Raw genomic sequence first — 17,389 nt, 5'->3', positions numbered from 1 at the left:
ACGGTGCCTTAAAGGCTTTTTTAGGTCCAAAAAAGTTTTAAAAAATTAGAAAAAAGTGAATTTTTTTTCTTTTCAAAAATTTTAATGTTCCTATTTACATTATAGTCGTTTTAGGTACTGTTTGGCTGACCCAAACAGTGCCTTAATGGCTATATTGGCTAATCAAACACTTTTTTTTCCCTAACAAATAGAAAAAAATAATTTATTAAAAATTTAAAAACTATATTAAAATATTAATATTTTTGGAGAGTGAAAATGCACCATTGAAGTATATGTGATAACTAAAATTTAGAGACTCTAAAATACTGACGTGTTTATGAAAAATGCTGACGTGACAATTGAAAAATGCTGATGTAACAAATTCAGAGAGGTTAATTTTAAAGAGTCCATTGGAGATAACCCTACTAACCATTGCCAAGTAAAAAAAATTAAAAATTAAAAATTAAAAATTAACCTTTAATATTTAAATTAATGACGTGACATCCATCATAGACAATGTAGTCTCTCTCACGCACAAGAAAACACTACTGCGGGGTGTTTTCTGAATTTTGGCAATGGGATTCCTCATTAAATATTCAGCCCACTCACATTGGCAATCAATGGACTGTAAAACTGAAAAGACATGGGTGGGCTGGCTTGGGCTGTCAAGTCCCATTATTCAGCCCAAACATAAAGTTCTAAACACGCATGGGATTTTTGTTATTTCCACATTGAAATGTTGGTTTTCCTTGTTAATTAAGAAGAGTGAAATTCTAAATATTTACGGAAAAAAAAACAGTGTGTGAAATTCAAAATAGTTTTTTTTTTAAAATGCACATCATTGTCAAATTCAGATCGAATATTTGATGCATTATAGTGAATTTGGATACGAATGATAATGGTGGCCATAAAAAGATATTTGTTTAAAAAATGAAAAAGACACACTGCACTCGCTCTTTTTCACAATTTTGAGGAAAATTGAATAGTGGGGTTTGAAAAAAGCAATAATGGTTTAATATTTTGGTTGTAGTTCCCAATCAAGTGCTTCATATAGTTGAATTTAGAAAACTCTTGAATTCCTAAAAAGAATAAGAATGATGGGTATGGCTCAACCAAACACATCAAAATCAAGGACCCCATTTGCCTATCTTGATTTGTGACAAATGATCAGGACGATAGTGATGAAGGGTCTGTGTGAATCCGATACTTGACCACCGCACATAAAACCAAAATCTTTATACATACAAATCACAACATTATTTAGGTTTACTATAACTAGTTATATATAGTTGTTGTTATGTACTTGATCATTATATGTTCACATCTTGATGAACTGTCTCTGTATTTTGGAAGACGCAATGTTAATTCTTTTTCATTATCAAGTGCCCATCATCGACCCTACTCTTGTACTCATTTTCCCTCCTTGGAAGGAAAAGTCAAGGAGTTCGTGTGTGGAGGGTACTTATTTGGGACCACTCAACAAAAATTGAAAAATATTGATTGTTAAGTTTGAAACAATACTTGCTTTCACATCAATGAGCTAAATTAGTAGTAATTTATATTATTGTAAATTAAATTAATTTTAGTCTTTACTTTTGCCTAATCTCTACCCTTCAAATACGGTCATGGAACTTTTTCCTCAGTATAGTGTAATTGACACCTTTGTGACTAAATAAGTAGTGATAAATAATAGGGCTAAAAATATAAAAGGAAAAAAACTCTTGTTGTTTACAAAAACGACATATAACTCTTTTAATTATTAAAAAAATATTAAACTAACATAAATTATCACATTGCTTTCTTTTCGTTATAGAACCATTAAGTGACTACGAAATGACAAGAACGCCCTTGATATTATATTAAAATGAAATTGTAAATTTAAAATGACAATTTTGCCCCGTGTGAGCCTTCTTCGTCATCTTTGGAGGCCTTCTACGTGGTCGCCGCTTGCACCAAGCGGTGACTTCTTCGGTGGAGGTGGAGAAGCAAGTGGGTCTCTAGGCTTCGGCAATAAAAAAATGCAACCCCATTTAGAAAGAGATTTGAATACAAATTTTATGCCAGGGTACATAAATTTGCGTTTTATAAATACTGGGTTTATATCTTCATTTGGAATTTAGAATAAAGACTGATAATTTTGGATTTATTGGCTGATAAATTTATGTTCTATGGATGGGGATTGCATCGATGATCGATGATCAAGTAAGTAATTTATTATTATGGAGAAGTTTATCTATTAGGGACTGTATTTCGATCTAATGGTAAATTGTTTGTCTTTTTTTAATTATTTTTATGTTTTGGTTAAATAAGTTTTATGTAATAGCTGGTTGTGTCAATGATGAAAGGAGAAAATAAGACAAACACTGCATACTATTATTCCTCAAGGTATCGAAGATAAGGTATTTGATCGACTTGGTGTTCTTTTTATTTGATCGACTTGGTGGATTATTGGACTCCTCAGTCACCGCCATATTTGATCCACTTGGTGTTTGCGTGTGAGAGAGAGAGAAAGAAAGATAGATAGATAGATAAAGAAAGATAAAAGACTGTAGAGAAGGGTAATTTTGTCATTTCGAGAGAATAAGGATATTTTGGTCATTAAAATGCAATATATGGTGCACGTGATAAGATTCAGTTAATTTTAGATGGTTACCTAACTAGGAGAGGGTGATATGGTATATTTTTAAAAACATAAAGGGATAATATGATAATTTATGTAATTGAAAGGGTTAATAAATAATTTTTATAAATAACGGAAAATTTTATGTTTTTAGCCTTAAATAATAACTACAAACGTGTCAGTAAATGCTTGTCACCCGTGTGTGGCAATGCCTTAGTTGTAGAGGAGAAAGTAAATGGCCAACATGCGGAAGGTAATTAAAATTGTTAGGAAGCTTGTTGATGGAACCTTAATACTTGGAATTGACATTGCTATTGAGTGTACCTCATTTTTTTTTTTTTTACAATATTTATCTTTACATCTTTGATGTGACATGATAATAAAACGACACGTGTTTATTTTCAAAATTAAATATGAAAAATGTAAATAAAGACCTTTTTTTTTTTCATTAATCTAAAAAATCTTTTTTTAAATGGTGTAGAGACGAGTATTGTATTATAGTACATGGGAAAAGAAATAGGAGTAATTGGGAGTGGTGTCCGATGTCAACGTCTAAATATAAAGATGTGGACCATTTGGCAGTGATTGAAGTAAATGGGGGGAACATTATTCATGTGAACGTCGTTAACTTACAACTACCAAATCCAGGTACTGAAATAGTGCTTCATGACTGTCAAACTCAAAGAACATGATAGAAAGATGACTCTCTCTCTCTCTACCCTACTTTGAGCTCTCAACTCCCAAAGGAAAACAATCAACTGCTGCGACGACTTTAAAGACATGTTTCATTTATAAAGTAGGCTTCGGAATTATTTCTATTACTAATTCAACTCAACCGTCCTATTCATTCTCCTACCCACCTCAACAAATTGCTTACTACCATTCTACTAAACTTTGTCAAATTCGAGTGATCGATAGGAGATTCCTTCCATTTGAAAAGAAGTGGTGATACCACGTGAACCAAGTCACGGATAATTTCAAGGAATTGACTACACTGATGAAATTTTGAGACTTAATGTCTCATGAAGTATTAAGTTTTTTATTCAAATCATCTCGAGTGTAATTAATTTTTTAAGGGATAACGATCGCCCTCAAATATAATTTAAATTTTACCCGATTCGTGTGGAGGAAACATTTTACACAAGTCTTGTGGATTAATCGAAAATCTAAGCCCTTGGATTTAATGCATTTAGAATTTCTAGCAAATGTATGAATACTTGCACATGGCACTGGATCTATCAAAATGTTTCACCAAACACAACAAACATTTTAATGTTGCATATTTATTTACTTTTATAGGTTCCTTTTACCATTACCACTAAATTATACTAACTTTTTTATGCAACACATTTATTTTTTTATTTTTCATTACTTCAAACCTTTAGACAGAGTTTGAAGTGTAAGCATCTTACTCAGCAAAGAATTTATTTTTCTCCTCCTTTCCTTTTAAGTAAATTATCTTTTTTATGCAAAACATTTATTTTTTTATTTTTCATTACTTCAAACCTTTAGACAGAGTTTGAAGTGTAAGCATCTTACTTAGCAAAGAATTTATTTTTCTCCTCCTTTCCTTTTAAGTAAATTATAACTTCAGAACCTTGTTTATTGTATCAGTCGACTCCATTTGTATAGAACAAATGCAAGAATGACAATGATTATGAGATAAATCACAAGCGGAAACCAATTATTAATCTGCTAGAGACTCAATTAGAAATTGAATCACTCGACTCCATTTAAAAAGAGGAGGTGTTACCGCTTGAACTAAGTACTTGGATTAATTTAATGCATTTAGAATTTCTTGCAAATGAACACTTGCACATGGCCCTGGATCAGACAAAATGTGTCACCACTCAAACACAGCTACCATCATAATTTCATGGTCAGACATTTAACCAATGCATTCTGTATTTATTATTGTAGTGAAGAAATGGATTAATCTATACCTTTCCTAAGTAAATATAAAGATATATCCTTTTAAAAGTCAATGCAATTGTTTTACCTTCCAAAATAGAATATAAAAAAAAAAAAAATTAAGATTAATTTCACTGACACTCCTCAGGTTTGGCTAAATATCACCCTCAAACATATTTCGAAATTAATTATCATTCAGACCCCAATTTCTTTTTTAGTTACTTTTTCCGTTAAAAATGTGCAAAATGACAATTTTATCCTTATTTTTTAAATCTATTTTAATCCAAAATATCAAAATCCAGAATGACCAAATTGCCCTCATTTATTACTCTGTCACCCCCAAAACTCTCCATCTCACTAATTTGCTGTCAATTTGCAGTATCTCTCTACACACGTGTACACACACACACACATATATATAATATGAATATATATATAGATTTAGCAAACATAATAATCGTCCGAGATCACGAATTTTGATCTCGGACAATGCAAGCACCGTCATAAATTCCTTTATTTGTTCTACTTATCATCTTTTCTCCAGAACCAGCAATTGAACAAACTTGAAGCCGCCTTATATATATATATATTAGATTACAATGAGACTTTTCGATGGGTCTTGGTTGGATCAAAATGTAACTTTGGTTTCAGTTGAACATCTATTTACCAAGCAAAGAGCTTTGGTTTTGTCTGTCTCATTGATTTGGGTCTTTTGAAATTTACGAATTTTGGGTCGATTGAAACTCATCGATTTGGGTATGTTGAAGTCACCGATTTAGGTATGTTGAAGCTCACCGATTTTGAGTCTGTTAAAGCTCGCCGATTTTGGGTCTAACTGAGGCTCATCTCTTGCCGGCAATAATGAAAAAGAAAAAAATAAAATAAAAGAAAAAGAGATATATATATATATATATAAAGAAGAAAATGAGGAGAAAGCTGGTTGGTGTACATGATAAGAAATTTATATATATATATATAAATAATTTTAATTTTTTTGATGTACATAATGAGAATAATTTTTTATAATTATAAATTGGTGTACATGATGAGAAATATATATATATATATAAAGAATAATTTTAAATTTATATAATAAATGTCAAAGGGTATTCAAGTCATTTCAACCATTTTTTAAGTCGAAATATAATTAGAAATGTAACAATGTCATTTTACATGAAAAATGTATCTGTCACATTTGAAATAAGTGAAAAACGGACAAAATGTTTGTAATACAAGTGATAATTATTTTCAAAAAATATGTCAGTGTCATATTTAGCCAAACTTAAATGGGTGTCAATGAAATTAATTTTAAAAATTATTACCCACATACATATATATCATGGGGACAAATAAGATATATATATATATATATATATATATATATATATATATATATATATATATTTAAAAAAAACAAAAAAAGAAAGAGACCAAGGACACTCATATTCAAAGATACCTCCCAGAGAGTTGATGCAACGTACATCTGAAAAGATGCCTTGTGGTGGTCCATAGTCCATACCTTGAGTTCCAGACAACAATGATCATACCCATCAAGCTTTTAAAGAGTTCAAAGAGCAATATATTTGGTTACATTGACAGTTTAAAGGGATTTTACATGTAGAAAGCCCATCATGGTCATGAGTTAGCTCCAATACACACACACAAACACATATATATATGCATGTTGACATGTGTTTGGATGAGTTCCATTTGGTCTCATCTTAATTTCAAATGTGAAAATGGTGGGCTCTCATGTTCTCATCTCCACTTGTATTGCTTTTCTTCCATCCACATTCTTCCCTACTGTTCTCATCTGCTAAAAATATCTATATCTAACCCCAGACATTAAATTGCCCAACTTGCAGCATTCAAGTGACCTGAATTAGTAGTCACATGAGAGGTAAAGGCCAACAAGAATGTCTCAAAAATTAATAAATCCTTTCCCATTTCGATCATATTCAAATTTTTGGGCTCAATTTCTCTGCAGCTTAACCACAAAAAATTAAATTAATCACCAATGAGAATGCACCGCATTCATTATAATAATTCATGATCTTAAGCTTCATTTGTCCATGGGCATGGGCTTCAACTTACTCTATCTCCATGGATGATGATGCAATTTGATGTTAGAAGAGGATTCTGAAATAATCTCTATATGGAGGTAAGACTGCATACGTTTGACCTTTTTCAGATCTTAGCCCTTTTCTTCGACCTATAAATTCATAAATAAACAATTATCACTAAGGGGAAAAAAAAAATACCTATGATATTTCACTTGGTTAATTAGCAAACTAATACTACTAAGGTCTTTATTTCATTGCCAATTTTTTATCTGGAGCAGATTTAATCTCAATAAATGTGAATCCAAAATTGTGCAACTAATCATTGGATGAATTTAAACACCATATAATTAATTAACAAATATATATGACATGGAAGGCTCATTAAATAAAGAATCAAAACTTATGAATAATTAAGATGAAGTGAGATATATATATATATATATATTAGTACCACATGGGAAGGAGGAGAGTGGTATATAGGAAGGGGACGTGAAAACTCAACATCTAACCCATTTCGTCCACACATGGGGAACACATGTTGCAGGAGAAGAAAGGTAGTCTTAAGAGCGAAGTGGAGGTCCCAAGAAAGGAGTTCCTCAGAGGCAACGTCACAATCAAGCCATCTAATGAGAAAGAGAGATGAGGAACAACGAGACAGTGACCCTTCTGTCCCTAACACAGAACACATCAAACCAACAAGGCTGAGAGTGAGTGAGAGAGAGAGAGAGAGTCCATATATGCATTGCTGAGGCAAGCTTAACCTCATTATTTTTCTACCTAAAATGAATTAGGGTTTCTCAGCATGTGACCTTACTTCTTTTCTCCACAAGAAATTCGGATACTCGTTTATTTTATTTTAGCATATTCAATTATCCTTACGGAAACTTGAATCCCGTCTCAAATCCATTTTGAGAATTATTAGAGAAGATATCAATAGAATATTATAACTCTAGGTGTGGATTGAATTATTTAACAAAAATAGTTATTTGGTGTAAAATGAGCTAGAATTAATTCACAGGGTATAAGCAAAGCAAAGCAGAATTAGGAAAAGGTGCATGCATGTGTATGTATGTGTAAGTGATGAAAAGTAGCTAGCATGCATAGGATGTTGCCAAAACATAGTGCAACAATGGCAAAATGTTCACATCAGACTGTTTTCTACTTTAAGAGGGGGCACAAGTGGTGAGAAGTTGAATTGAAACCCCCCTTTTGTGGTCCCTCACAACCTCTCTGTGACTGTGACTTTAATGGCAGAGAAGGGTTTGCATGAATGAAGAGCTATTGTCGTTAGGGTTAGGAGAGATATGTGACTATTAACTTTTAAAGGGGAGCATGTTGGGTGGGTCCCATTTAAGAGATTTGTGCAATCCATCAATAAGGGTGGTACTTCCCATTAAAACAAAAAAAACTGAATAGCTCCTCTCTCTATTATAATAACAAGCCCAGAGAGAGAGAGAGAGAGAGAGAGAGTTGTCTAGAGAGAGAAACGGTTGTCTTGGAAGGGCAAAGAAAGGTAGAATTATAAAGATATGAGCAGTTGGCTGCAAAACGGGTGGTCAAGCATGCACCAAAAAAGCAGACTGTTTCGCACAGAGACTCAAAATATACACATCATTAAATTACTATTTCAGATAATACACACGCAAATCCACAGATGCTCAGAACACTCAAAACCCTTTATAACTAACATTAATCAGTCAAGCCCAGAACACACACATACACACAAACGGACAAAGATAAAAACCCAATTGGAAAGGAAAAGTTCCCAAACAAAAACGGTAAAAAAAAAGGTTGGTTGAGAGTAGTCCTTGAAACAAGTGAAAGAAGAAAAGGGGAAGTCCACATTTGTGAATATGACAAAATACACATACTTACATATATATATATATATATATATATATATATATATATTTTCAATAATTAGATTACCTAACTTCGCAGTTTAGAGGGTACCCACAGTATAAGAATAGAGGACTCGATCTCAACCCTCAGATTTGGTCACTGGATCCAAGGGTCAAGAATTCATAGTTATGTAGAATTTCTGTAAATTGATTTTGATGGTCATAGTATTTCTTAACCATATTGTGGTGGACCAATTTTCGATCCTCTCCCAATTTAAATTGAATATGTAATCAGATCTATCTTTAATTAATATTCTTTGCATGTAATTTAAGCCATCAGTTGTAGTCATCACTACATTTTTTTCCCCCTAAATTAATTCAATAAACAAATAAACCCAACATTTTAAGAAAACTTTATTTGCAGCCAATCAATTGTCATTATCTTCATTGTTCTATTACAAGGAGGCATTGCTGCATTGGAAAACTACTACTATTACCATCGTTCTTCTAATTATTTATTTATTTATTATTATTTTTTTAATAATTGGTAAGTACAATCTTCTAAACTTTACTATAATTTGTAGTAACTTACTAACTTGTGACTTGACAGTCACATATGCTCCAACTTTGATGCTTCATGTAGGCATGAAGTATTGCATGGGTTGGCCAATGCACATCAATTGCCAGATAAAGCTGCATCACATGATTCTCCATCAATATAAACTTCTAAAATCAATATATATACAAGGATAATCTATGCGTATTACCAAAATTTTAAAAATATATAGTATTTATTAACTAAGAGAAATTTAATGAAAAGTAAAAGGAGAGTAGGACCTACGTACATGATACATGTAACTACAACTAAACAAACAAACAAACAAGAGCATTGTAGAGAGAGAGAGAGAGAGAGAGAGAGAGACAGAAGTGTAATTTGTTACCCAGAGGAGAGGAGAGGAGAGGAGAGGAGAGGAGGGAGGGAGGCAGGGATAGGGATGATTATTCTCATCCACATTCTTGAAAAATGGTTAAATATTTAGAGGACCACTTCACACCAAAATCTGCAATAGATCTAAAAACAGCAAGCAGCTATAAAGAACCAACACCAACTACTGGTACCTGCTCAGAGTGAGAGAGAGAGATATATATCTCACCCCCACAACCAAATTCAACTTACTTCTTCACACAAATGCAATTATGCATAGACCAAAAATATTCAAGCATATAATGTACATATAATATTCACCAATGGCACAGCCATGCACTATTGGGAGGTGGACATGATAAATTATGGTCATTTTTTAGTGAATTCCCATGTATTTAGATTGGAAATACACATAAAAATTATAGAAGTACCAAATTTAATCCTTCCATATCTCTGTTTTAAAGAGGATTGGATCTCTACTGTCGTGAGACTCTTCTAGAAGGATTAAATTTGGTGCTTCTATAAAATAAAAAAATAAAAAAATAAAAATGAAGAAGATTCTAGAACCTTAAATTAAGTGTATGGGAAAAATTAGCTAACAATTTATTTGATTTGTACCTAAATCAATCAAATGTACATCATAATTTGTAAAGCACTTAATCAACTTTAAGCATTGGTTGCCCTTGGTTTGTATTTTTGTGAATAATATTTTGAGTCTATGTGTGTGTATATATATAAATGTTCACTACTTCCTGCTATGCACGAAAATGTATTCACACCTCAAATATTAACTATTAGTTAAACAAGTAGTTTATATTTTGATATCCAACGATTAAATCCCTTTGCACACCCTTGAAAGCCAATTAATAAGAGAGATATAAGGTTAATTACTATTATTAATTTGTTTAATTTTTTTTTCTTTTAGCTTCCATTTCTTTTAAAATAATTAAATAGTTAAAACTCCTATTTAGAAAGGAAAGAAAAGAAAAGAAAGAAATCTTATCACAAGATTTTGTCTTCTATATTCTAGAATTTATCATCAAAAAACATATCCTTTTCATATATGAAATGAAATCTTTAAGTTAGGTTTTAGAATTTCCACATTTGGATTTTAATTTTAAATGCTAAAGCAAACAGAAATCCATTACATCCATAAAGTCACGCCCCCTAACTGATCTGAAATCTTTGAAGACGTCTTATTAATACACTTTAAAGTCTGTGTGGTACGTTTTGAAGATGGAATTCATTTGAGTTCTTTCGTTATGTATATACAGAGAGCCATCTGCTTGCTTTACTTGTTTAAATGAATTAATAGAAGATGTTGTCTATTTAATACTTAACCATCAAACTTCACCTTATCTCGAGCAAGAAATGATTATACCAATAGTACCGAGCAATAATTGTACTAATTAAAAAATTAATAACAACAAAAAGATGCGACTATATTAATAGTTATATGTAATTCTCTCACCCTAACAAAAGAGGGTCATCGATGTTGTTACAAAATTATCAAGATGCTAAGAGACCTAAAACTTTCCAAAAATAAAACAAAAATTAGAGAAGGGAAGCACAGTGTGGTGCTTAAGAAGCCAAAAGGCAGAAAAGCCACTCTCATACATGACGCACTCCAAAATTTGTGGTTTGGATCAGACAACCCTCTTTATAGGTCCAAACAAACACACCCTCTCTCACCTTCCCACATAGAACCCACATCGATCCCCCTTTCATATTCTGCTCCCTCCTCCTCCTCCTCCTCCTCCTCCTCTTCCCCACCCCTCTAAGGTGGTAGTACACTGCACCCACCTTCATCTCCTCCCATTTCTACTAACCTACACCTGATCAAAACAACCCCCAACTTCTCATGGAGAAGACTGAGAGGGAGACTCATGACTTCATGAATGTTGAATCCTTCTCCCAATTGCCCTTTATCCGTCCGGCTCCGGTGAAAGAAAAGGGCATTAGGCTCTTTGGGATAGAATTTGGCTCCGGTGACGCTGCTGCAGTCACCGATGAGTCTGAGTCAGTAGAGACTAATGCATGTGACGAAGTTAAGGACACTGATAATGGAGAGAGCAGCCGAAAATTCGAATGCCACTACTGTTGCAGAAACTTTCCTACCTCTCAAGCTCTAGGAGGCCACCAAAACGCGCACAAAAGGGAGCGCCAGCACGCTAAACGCGCCCACCTTCAGTCTGCCATGGTGCACGGTGGCCTCTCAGACGCTCACGTCTATGGCCTCATGAATTATCATCGCCTTGGTTCTGCACCGACACCGGCCATGACTTACCACTCGTTGAACAACAGCAACAGTACTTTTGCTACTAACACTAGGCTCTATGGGAACCATGGCTCATACTCTCATCATCAACCTATTAATGGGAGTCCCTTGGCCTTATGGCGAATCCCATCCGTCCAAAATTCTCCTAGTTTTAGCCGTGACCATTCAATGCCTCCGTTGCCATTGTTTGCTAATGGTGACTTGAAGCCATCGCCAATGATCGGAAGCTCAAGTTCTCAGAGTCAGTATGTGTATGAATCAAGGCCGAACGTGCAAGATCATGTGAGTTTGGATCTTCATCTGTAAGAATATAATATAATAATTTCTTAAGATCGAAAAGAAAAGCATTATATTCTCTGGGTAGAGCCCATCTTTTGTTCTGAAAAAAACATAGAGCACAATCATCACTCTTTCTTAGTATAACATCAATTAATGTAAACGAAATGATTTTAGGACTCAATGACTTTGGTTTGTGCCAGATTAACCTGATGATTTGATATATGAGAACAAGTCTCTTTACACTCTTAATTGTAGTTTAGAATTGCTATTCATTGTTAATTTAGTTATTACTGTTGTTTCGTACAGCACTTGCAATCTCATATGAGTGCTGCAGTCTACCAATCCATCTTTTCCATCTTAATTGTATACACGTGTTTCGAATTATTCAAAGACCATAAATCAGTGTGAACTCCAAAGGGTACGTATGTGTATACACGGTTTGAGACATACATGTGGTTATGGAATGTGTTTGTTGTGTAGATGTGAGGACAGTGATTTTTTATTCACTCACAAAATTAAGGTGATAAGTTTTTGACAGTCTGCTTGTAATGCAGAAAGAACCTGATATTTCCATTCAAGTAGCAGATAGAACAGTTTGCCTAAATTTAATGAACATTCTCCAATTTACTTTTCTTATTGACACACACACACACATATATATGTATATGTGGAGAGAGAGAGAGAGAGTGATTGATTTAATCATGTTTGTATGTCAATCAAACTTTAAATGATGTGTAGCATCTACTTAAGATTTGATTTGGAATCTTTTGTCAATGAGTCATGAAGGCTGAGGCTGATAAACAAAGGTGGCAGATTTAGGTCCACTAATTATGAGCAACCAATAAGCTAAGATGAATGATCCGAACAAAATCTGCACCATCCAATTTCAATCACGCAGCTCAGATTTTGGGGCCCTTGGTTGATTATCAGAACCTGATCAAGAGAATTATCTGGTGGTTGTGATGTTTGACACATTAAGAGTTTCGAGAGGTGTAATCAGAATTGTGGCCTTCATAATATAAAGTGACATCAATGGTTTGTTCCTCTGCTGGTGAAGTTCCATGACAAGGAGGATAGGTTGTGTCACTTCTATGCCAAACACATTTCTGACTAGGAAAATGGTGAACTCACGCTCTTATCCATTAGATCTACGGAGTGATTATATCAATATGACTTTTTGTTAATTCGAAAGTCATATTGTTCAAGATTATTTGTGCAGAAGTGTGTGACCAATAAATGAATGAGGACGTGAGTTTACGTGAGAGTGCCCTTAATGTAGACTTATCTTTTGCATTATTAAGAGGGAGGACCTAAGCTTTCATGGCTTTAAAATGGCAAACCAACCCTCAGGAAAAGATGTGTCCTCCTAAGACTTGAAGGAACATGGTAGTCAGACTGCCATCTTTGTTTCCTCGCCTTTTGTACGTTCTCAGCTTTTATCTCTCTCTCTCTTGAGCTAGAGAGAGAAAGAGGTCAGAGGTGGGTGGGTTATTTTAAAGGTGAACTGAGTTAAGAATTTGGAACCTTGGAAATTCTTCTCAAGCTAGAAAGCAAGTACGGGTACATGTGCCTGTCTTTCCCAATCTGTGTGTTGTGGCAGCTCGGTGTCTTAGATGATATTGATAATGGGCATCATTCAGTGAATGCCTTACAAAATACAGGTGACTGACCAAACACTGCTCATTTATACGAGTATTTATACTGCTTCCGCTTGCTAACACACTGTACTTTAACTGCATGCATGTTAGGTTGCTGTATTTTTTTCTACTCTGTTTCTTTGTTAAATGTATAAAGTCCCGAATTTTTTGTTTGTTTCCTATGTTACATGTATGGTTGAAGATGTGAGAATTGGAACTTAACTGGCATGTGTTCATCTCACTCACTGTTTGGAAATTGGAATGAATTATCCCACCAACATAAATAGAGTTCTAATGGCTGGTTTGTAACACCAAATGATGAATCCCATTTAGTAGAGAATTTAATTATCGAAAAAAAAATGATGATGGTAGAAATTAAGTTAAATGAAATTCTAGAGATGTGTAAATACAATGAGTGCCAAGAGAAAAGGATGTTTGGTTTGGAAGGTTGAGGAATCGACTTGTTTTTATAAGTACACTTGATCTATTAAATATGTGTCCATAAAATGTGTTCTACTAAAAAGAACAACTTTTGAAGACATGGCTAAATCTTCAGTAGTCGTATGACTCATATTATGAAAGTGTGAATAGAACATGTTCGATTATGATATCATAGCAACCATTTTGTGCAAAATAACCTAGTTTATCTCCACGGTCTTCCCTTCTAGCGCTCAGTGTATACGAGACCAACACTTGTTGATGACCATTTTTCAGGGTCTTTCCAAGCTAAACACATCAAAGGTTTTGTTAAAGAACGACCCATTTTATTGATCAATTGTCAAGTATAATAGGCCCTAAATTAATAAAAATAAAATTATTGGTATAACAGGCCCTAAGTTAATGAAAAGAAAGTTCAATAATCACAAAATCAAATAAGCAAAGCCATAAATGCACTAACAACATCTTTCTGAATTGTTCACACCATATACACATCCATTTTAGGGTAACGTACATAATTATAACCCTGTTGACAGGCAGCTTCAACGTACAGAGGATAAGGGTCAATTTCCATTGCATACCACACAAATGGTATTATTGACTTATTCCAAATTTTATTCGTATGTGGATATAACCAAGCCTAAGACCCAAAGAGCATCATTCATTAAGAGCTAAACAACACAAATCATCATATGAATCTACTACCATTTATACTAACCCTAGAATACCTTGGTGTAAGGGGTCAATATTTGATGGATTGATAAAAAGTTTATGTTATCGAGTATAAAGACACAATCAAATTACGTAAAAATATAACAAGCGTTAGATTTGTATTCAGTCTACCTCCCCTGGTATCTTAGGAAAATCACACTTAGTAATAGCTCTGAATTTGTTGTAGTTGATGTGATTTGATGGAACTTCCAAAATTAAATAGAATAAGAGCCCACAACATATCAAATGGGAAGGATGAGTAATTTTTGTTTGTTCACAAATTCATTTTCAATTGGATCGGGATAAATTTTTTATATTTTTTTTCAAACCAAAATTGAGGAAGAATAGTTTCTAGCCAAAAGATATAGTGAAATACAAAAATGTCTAGCAATATTTGCAACCTAAATTTTTGTTTTCTTCGATGTAATTTCGTACATGATATAATTTTTAAAAATAGGTTGCTAAATTAGGGGGAAAAAATGGCGGGCAATGTTTTATTGTAGCATCAAAGGGGTAATAACAAGAATAAAGAGTTAGCTGAGTTTTTGGGACAACATTAATGGAAAGTACTTCAAAGACTCTGAATGCTGTTTCTCACATAAATACATGCATGTAGTGTCAGTCTGACTAAGCAACTGAAGACGGTAACTACATTTTCAACACAGTGATTTGGGCACACCCCCAAATGTTTACAGGCAAGCCCATCCATCTTCAACTAACGTGGGCAACTTAGACATTATGAAAATCATCACCCCGAAAATTATTATTTTTCAATGATTGTTGTCCACCTACAAAGTTGCTAGACATATCTAAAAAAAAAGCATTGTCATACTTAATGGATTGAATTATTAAGACAGAGGTCATTCATGTCCTGCTAAATAAATTGACAACTCAAGAAATAAAATATTTGGACGGGAAGTGTCACTCTAAATTAGACATTTTATGTTAGACTCGACTCTTTCAAATTAAATTTATCGCGAAGTTATCCCGACATATGATTAAGACATCACCCATATTGAGAAGGGATTATTAATTTTGGTCCAAGGGTGAGATGTCCATGTCCTTCTTGCCTAATTGAAAATGTAAAAAATAAAAAATAAATAATTGACACCCAAATTACTGTCACAGTGTTAACGTACCCTAACTACATATTGGGCCCACAAATAAATGGTATTATTTAGGTGATGGTGAATCTGGTACACAAAAGATGAAAAAAGGGAAACACAATAAAGACGTATGAGGAGTACACACATTTAGGAGGACCACACCTTAACAAAGACCCAGTGGAATTTAAGAAACCAGCGGCCCACACCCCTATAAAAGCTTGGAAACGAGGTTGACAGTTTGAACAGTGCCCCGTGCTATCATGCGCTCTGGGTGCATGCAAACTCGTTGTACTAGTTCTTCGTACTGCCCTAATCATGTCTCAATGCCGACTAAATGCCACATGTACTGTTTGGCGACTAACCATTTGCATCCCACAAACTTGGGAACTGGGTGATGAGGGAGGGACTTATGCTCCACAAACTTTGTAAAGAAAAATCAAAATCGCAGTATTAATTGAATGCAATTTAGAATTTTAAATTTATTAATTACATGTACTGCGAAAGAGTTATCTACCTAAAAATTTATTAGATAATATCTCACACGAATTTTTGCATAGTTGTTACGTTTTTGTTATAGATCTTCTCACTTCACTTATTTAAAAGTGTATTGAACTTCTATTAACAAAAGGCAATTGTCTTTAGCATTTTACATTTCTATGTTGGAATGATTTAACTAGCTAACCCATCACTGATTCACTACTCCTTTACTAATTATTTTTGAAAAACCATTTCTAAACTTAGTAAAGAAGTAAAAAGAACAACAATATTATTATCCAAATATCTTTCTTTCTAACATTGCCTTTTTCAATTATTCAATCACAAATATCTCTCTTCTTGAAGAGAATATGGTATAACATTGATATTGCATATGGCCATATTAAGTTGCTTTAAATACAATAATGTCATCTCATTGACGACCACAAAATATTATATCCAACTGTTGGTTAGATAAAAACTTAAAGGGTAAAAAGAAGGGAAAAAAAAAAAAAAAACTACGCAAGTGCATTTAACATTCAGCTGTGTCCAAAAAACACTCTTATATTTTTTAAATTGAGCAAATAATGACATTTTGTCAATTTGAAAACTAAAATACCTTAAGACAAAATAGATTTCAATTTTTAAGAATATATTAAGGGTATTTTGGAAGTTTTTATTTTTTAAAAAAATGTAAAAATTGGCAATCAGGGCAGTTTGCACATATTTGGGATAGCAATTGTGTTTTTTAAACTTTAGTTTTTTTTGGCAGTTTTACCCGAACTTAAATTGAAAACGGATGTACAAAATACGATTTGGTCTTTATCACTTCTAATAACATTATTTAATTTGTAATCATGATAAAATGTTTCCAGAAGTTGAATTAATCGCTAGTTCTTTTACGTGGGTTGAAGAGACATAGGATTCCACTTTCTAGGTACGAAAACTGTATTGGTAGCAGTATTATTAGCAAGTACGAATTTTAGAGGTTATATACAAATTCAATAATTGAAGTACCAAACCTGCCAAACTAAATCCAACAGTTACGCTAACTCAAAAAATAAAAAAAAATACCGTTTACAGTTTCTAACAAGCAGTAGTTTTCCCAACTGTTTGAGTAAGGTGGT

General features: G+C 33.4%; 1 protein-coding gene across 1 annotated transcript; it reads left to right on the top strand.

The window, feature by feature from the left end:
- Positions 1 to 10,860: 10,860 nt before the first annotated feature.
- Positions 10,861 to 12,145, top strand: LOC132293115 (zinc finger protein 8-like). The gene has a single exon (XM_059790456.1). The coding sequence runs from the start codon at positions 11,201 to 11,203 to the stop codon at positions 11,921 to 11,923; it is 723 nt and encodes a 240-aa protein (XP_059646439.1). The 5' UTR covers positions 10,861 to 11,200; the 3' UTR covers positions 11,924 to 12,145.
- The last annotated feature ends 5,244 nt before the right edge of the window (positions 12,146 to 17,389 follow it).

The sequence above is a fragment of the Cornus florida genome, unplaced genomic scaffold (genome assembly GCF_030987335.1).
Source record: "Cornus florida cultivar Cherokee Brave unplaced genomic scaffold, ASM3098733v1 CherokeeBrave_3.0.0_Hap2_Chr02, whole genome shotgun sequence".
Lineage (NCBI taxonomy): Eukaryota > Viridiplantae > Streptophyta > Magnoliopsida > Cornales > Cornaceae > Cornus > Cornus florida.
The sequence above is the reverse complement of the archived record's forward strand: the minus strand, read 5'-3'. Positions and strand labels throughout refer to the sequence as shown.

Coding starts and splice junctions, on each gene's coding strand:
- LOC132293115 (XM_059790456.1), top strand. CDS start 11,201: ATGGAGAAGACTGAGAGGGAGACTCATGACTTCATGAATGTTGAATCC.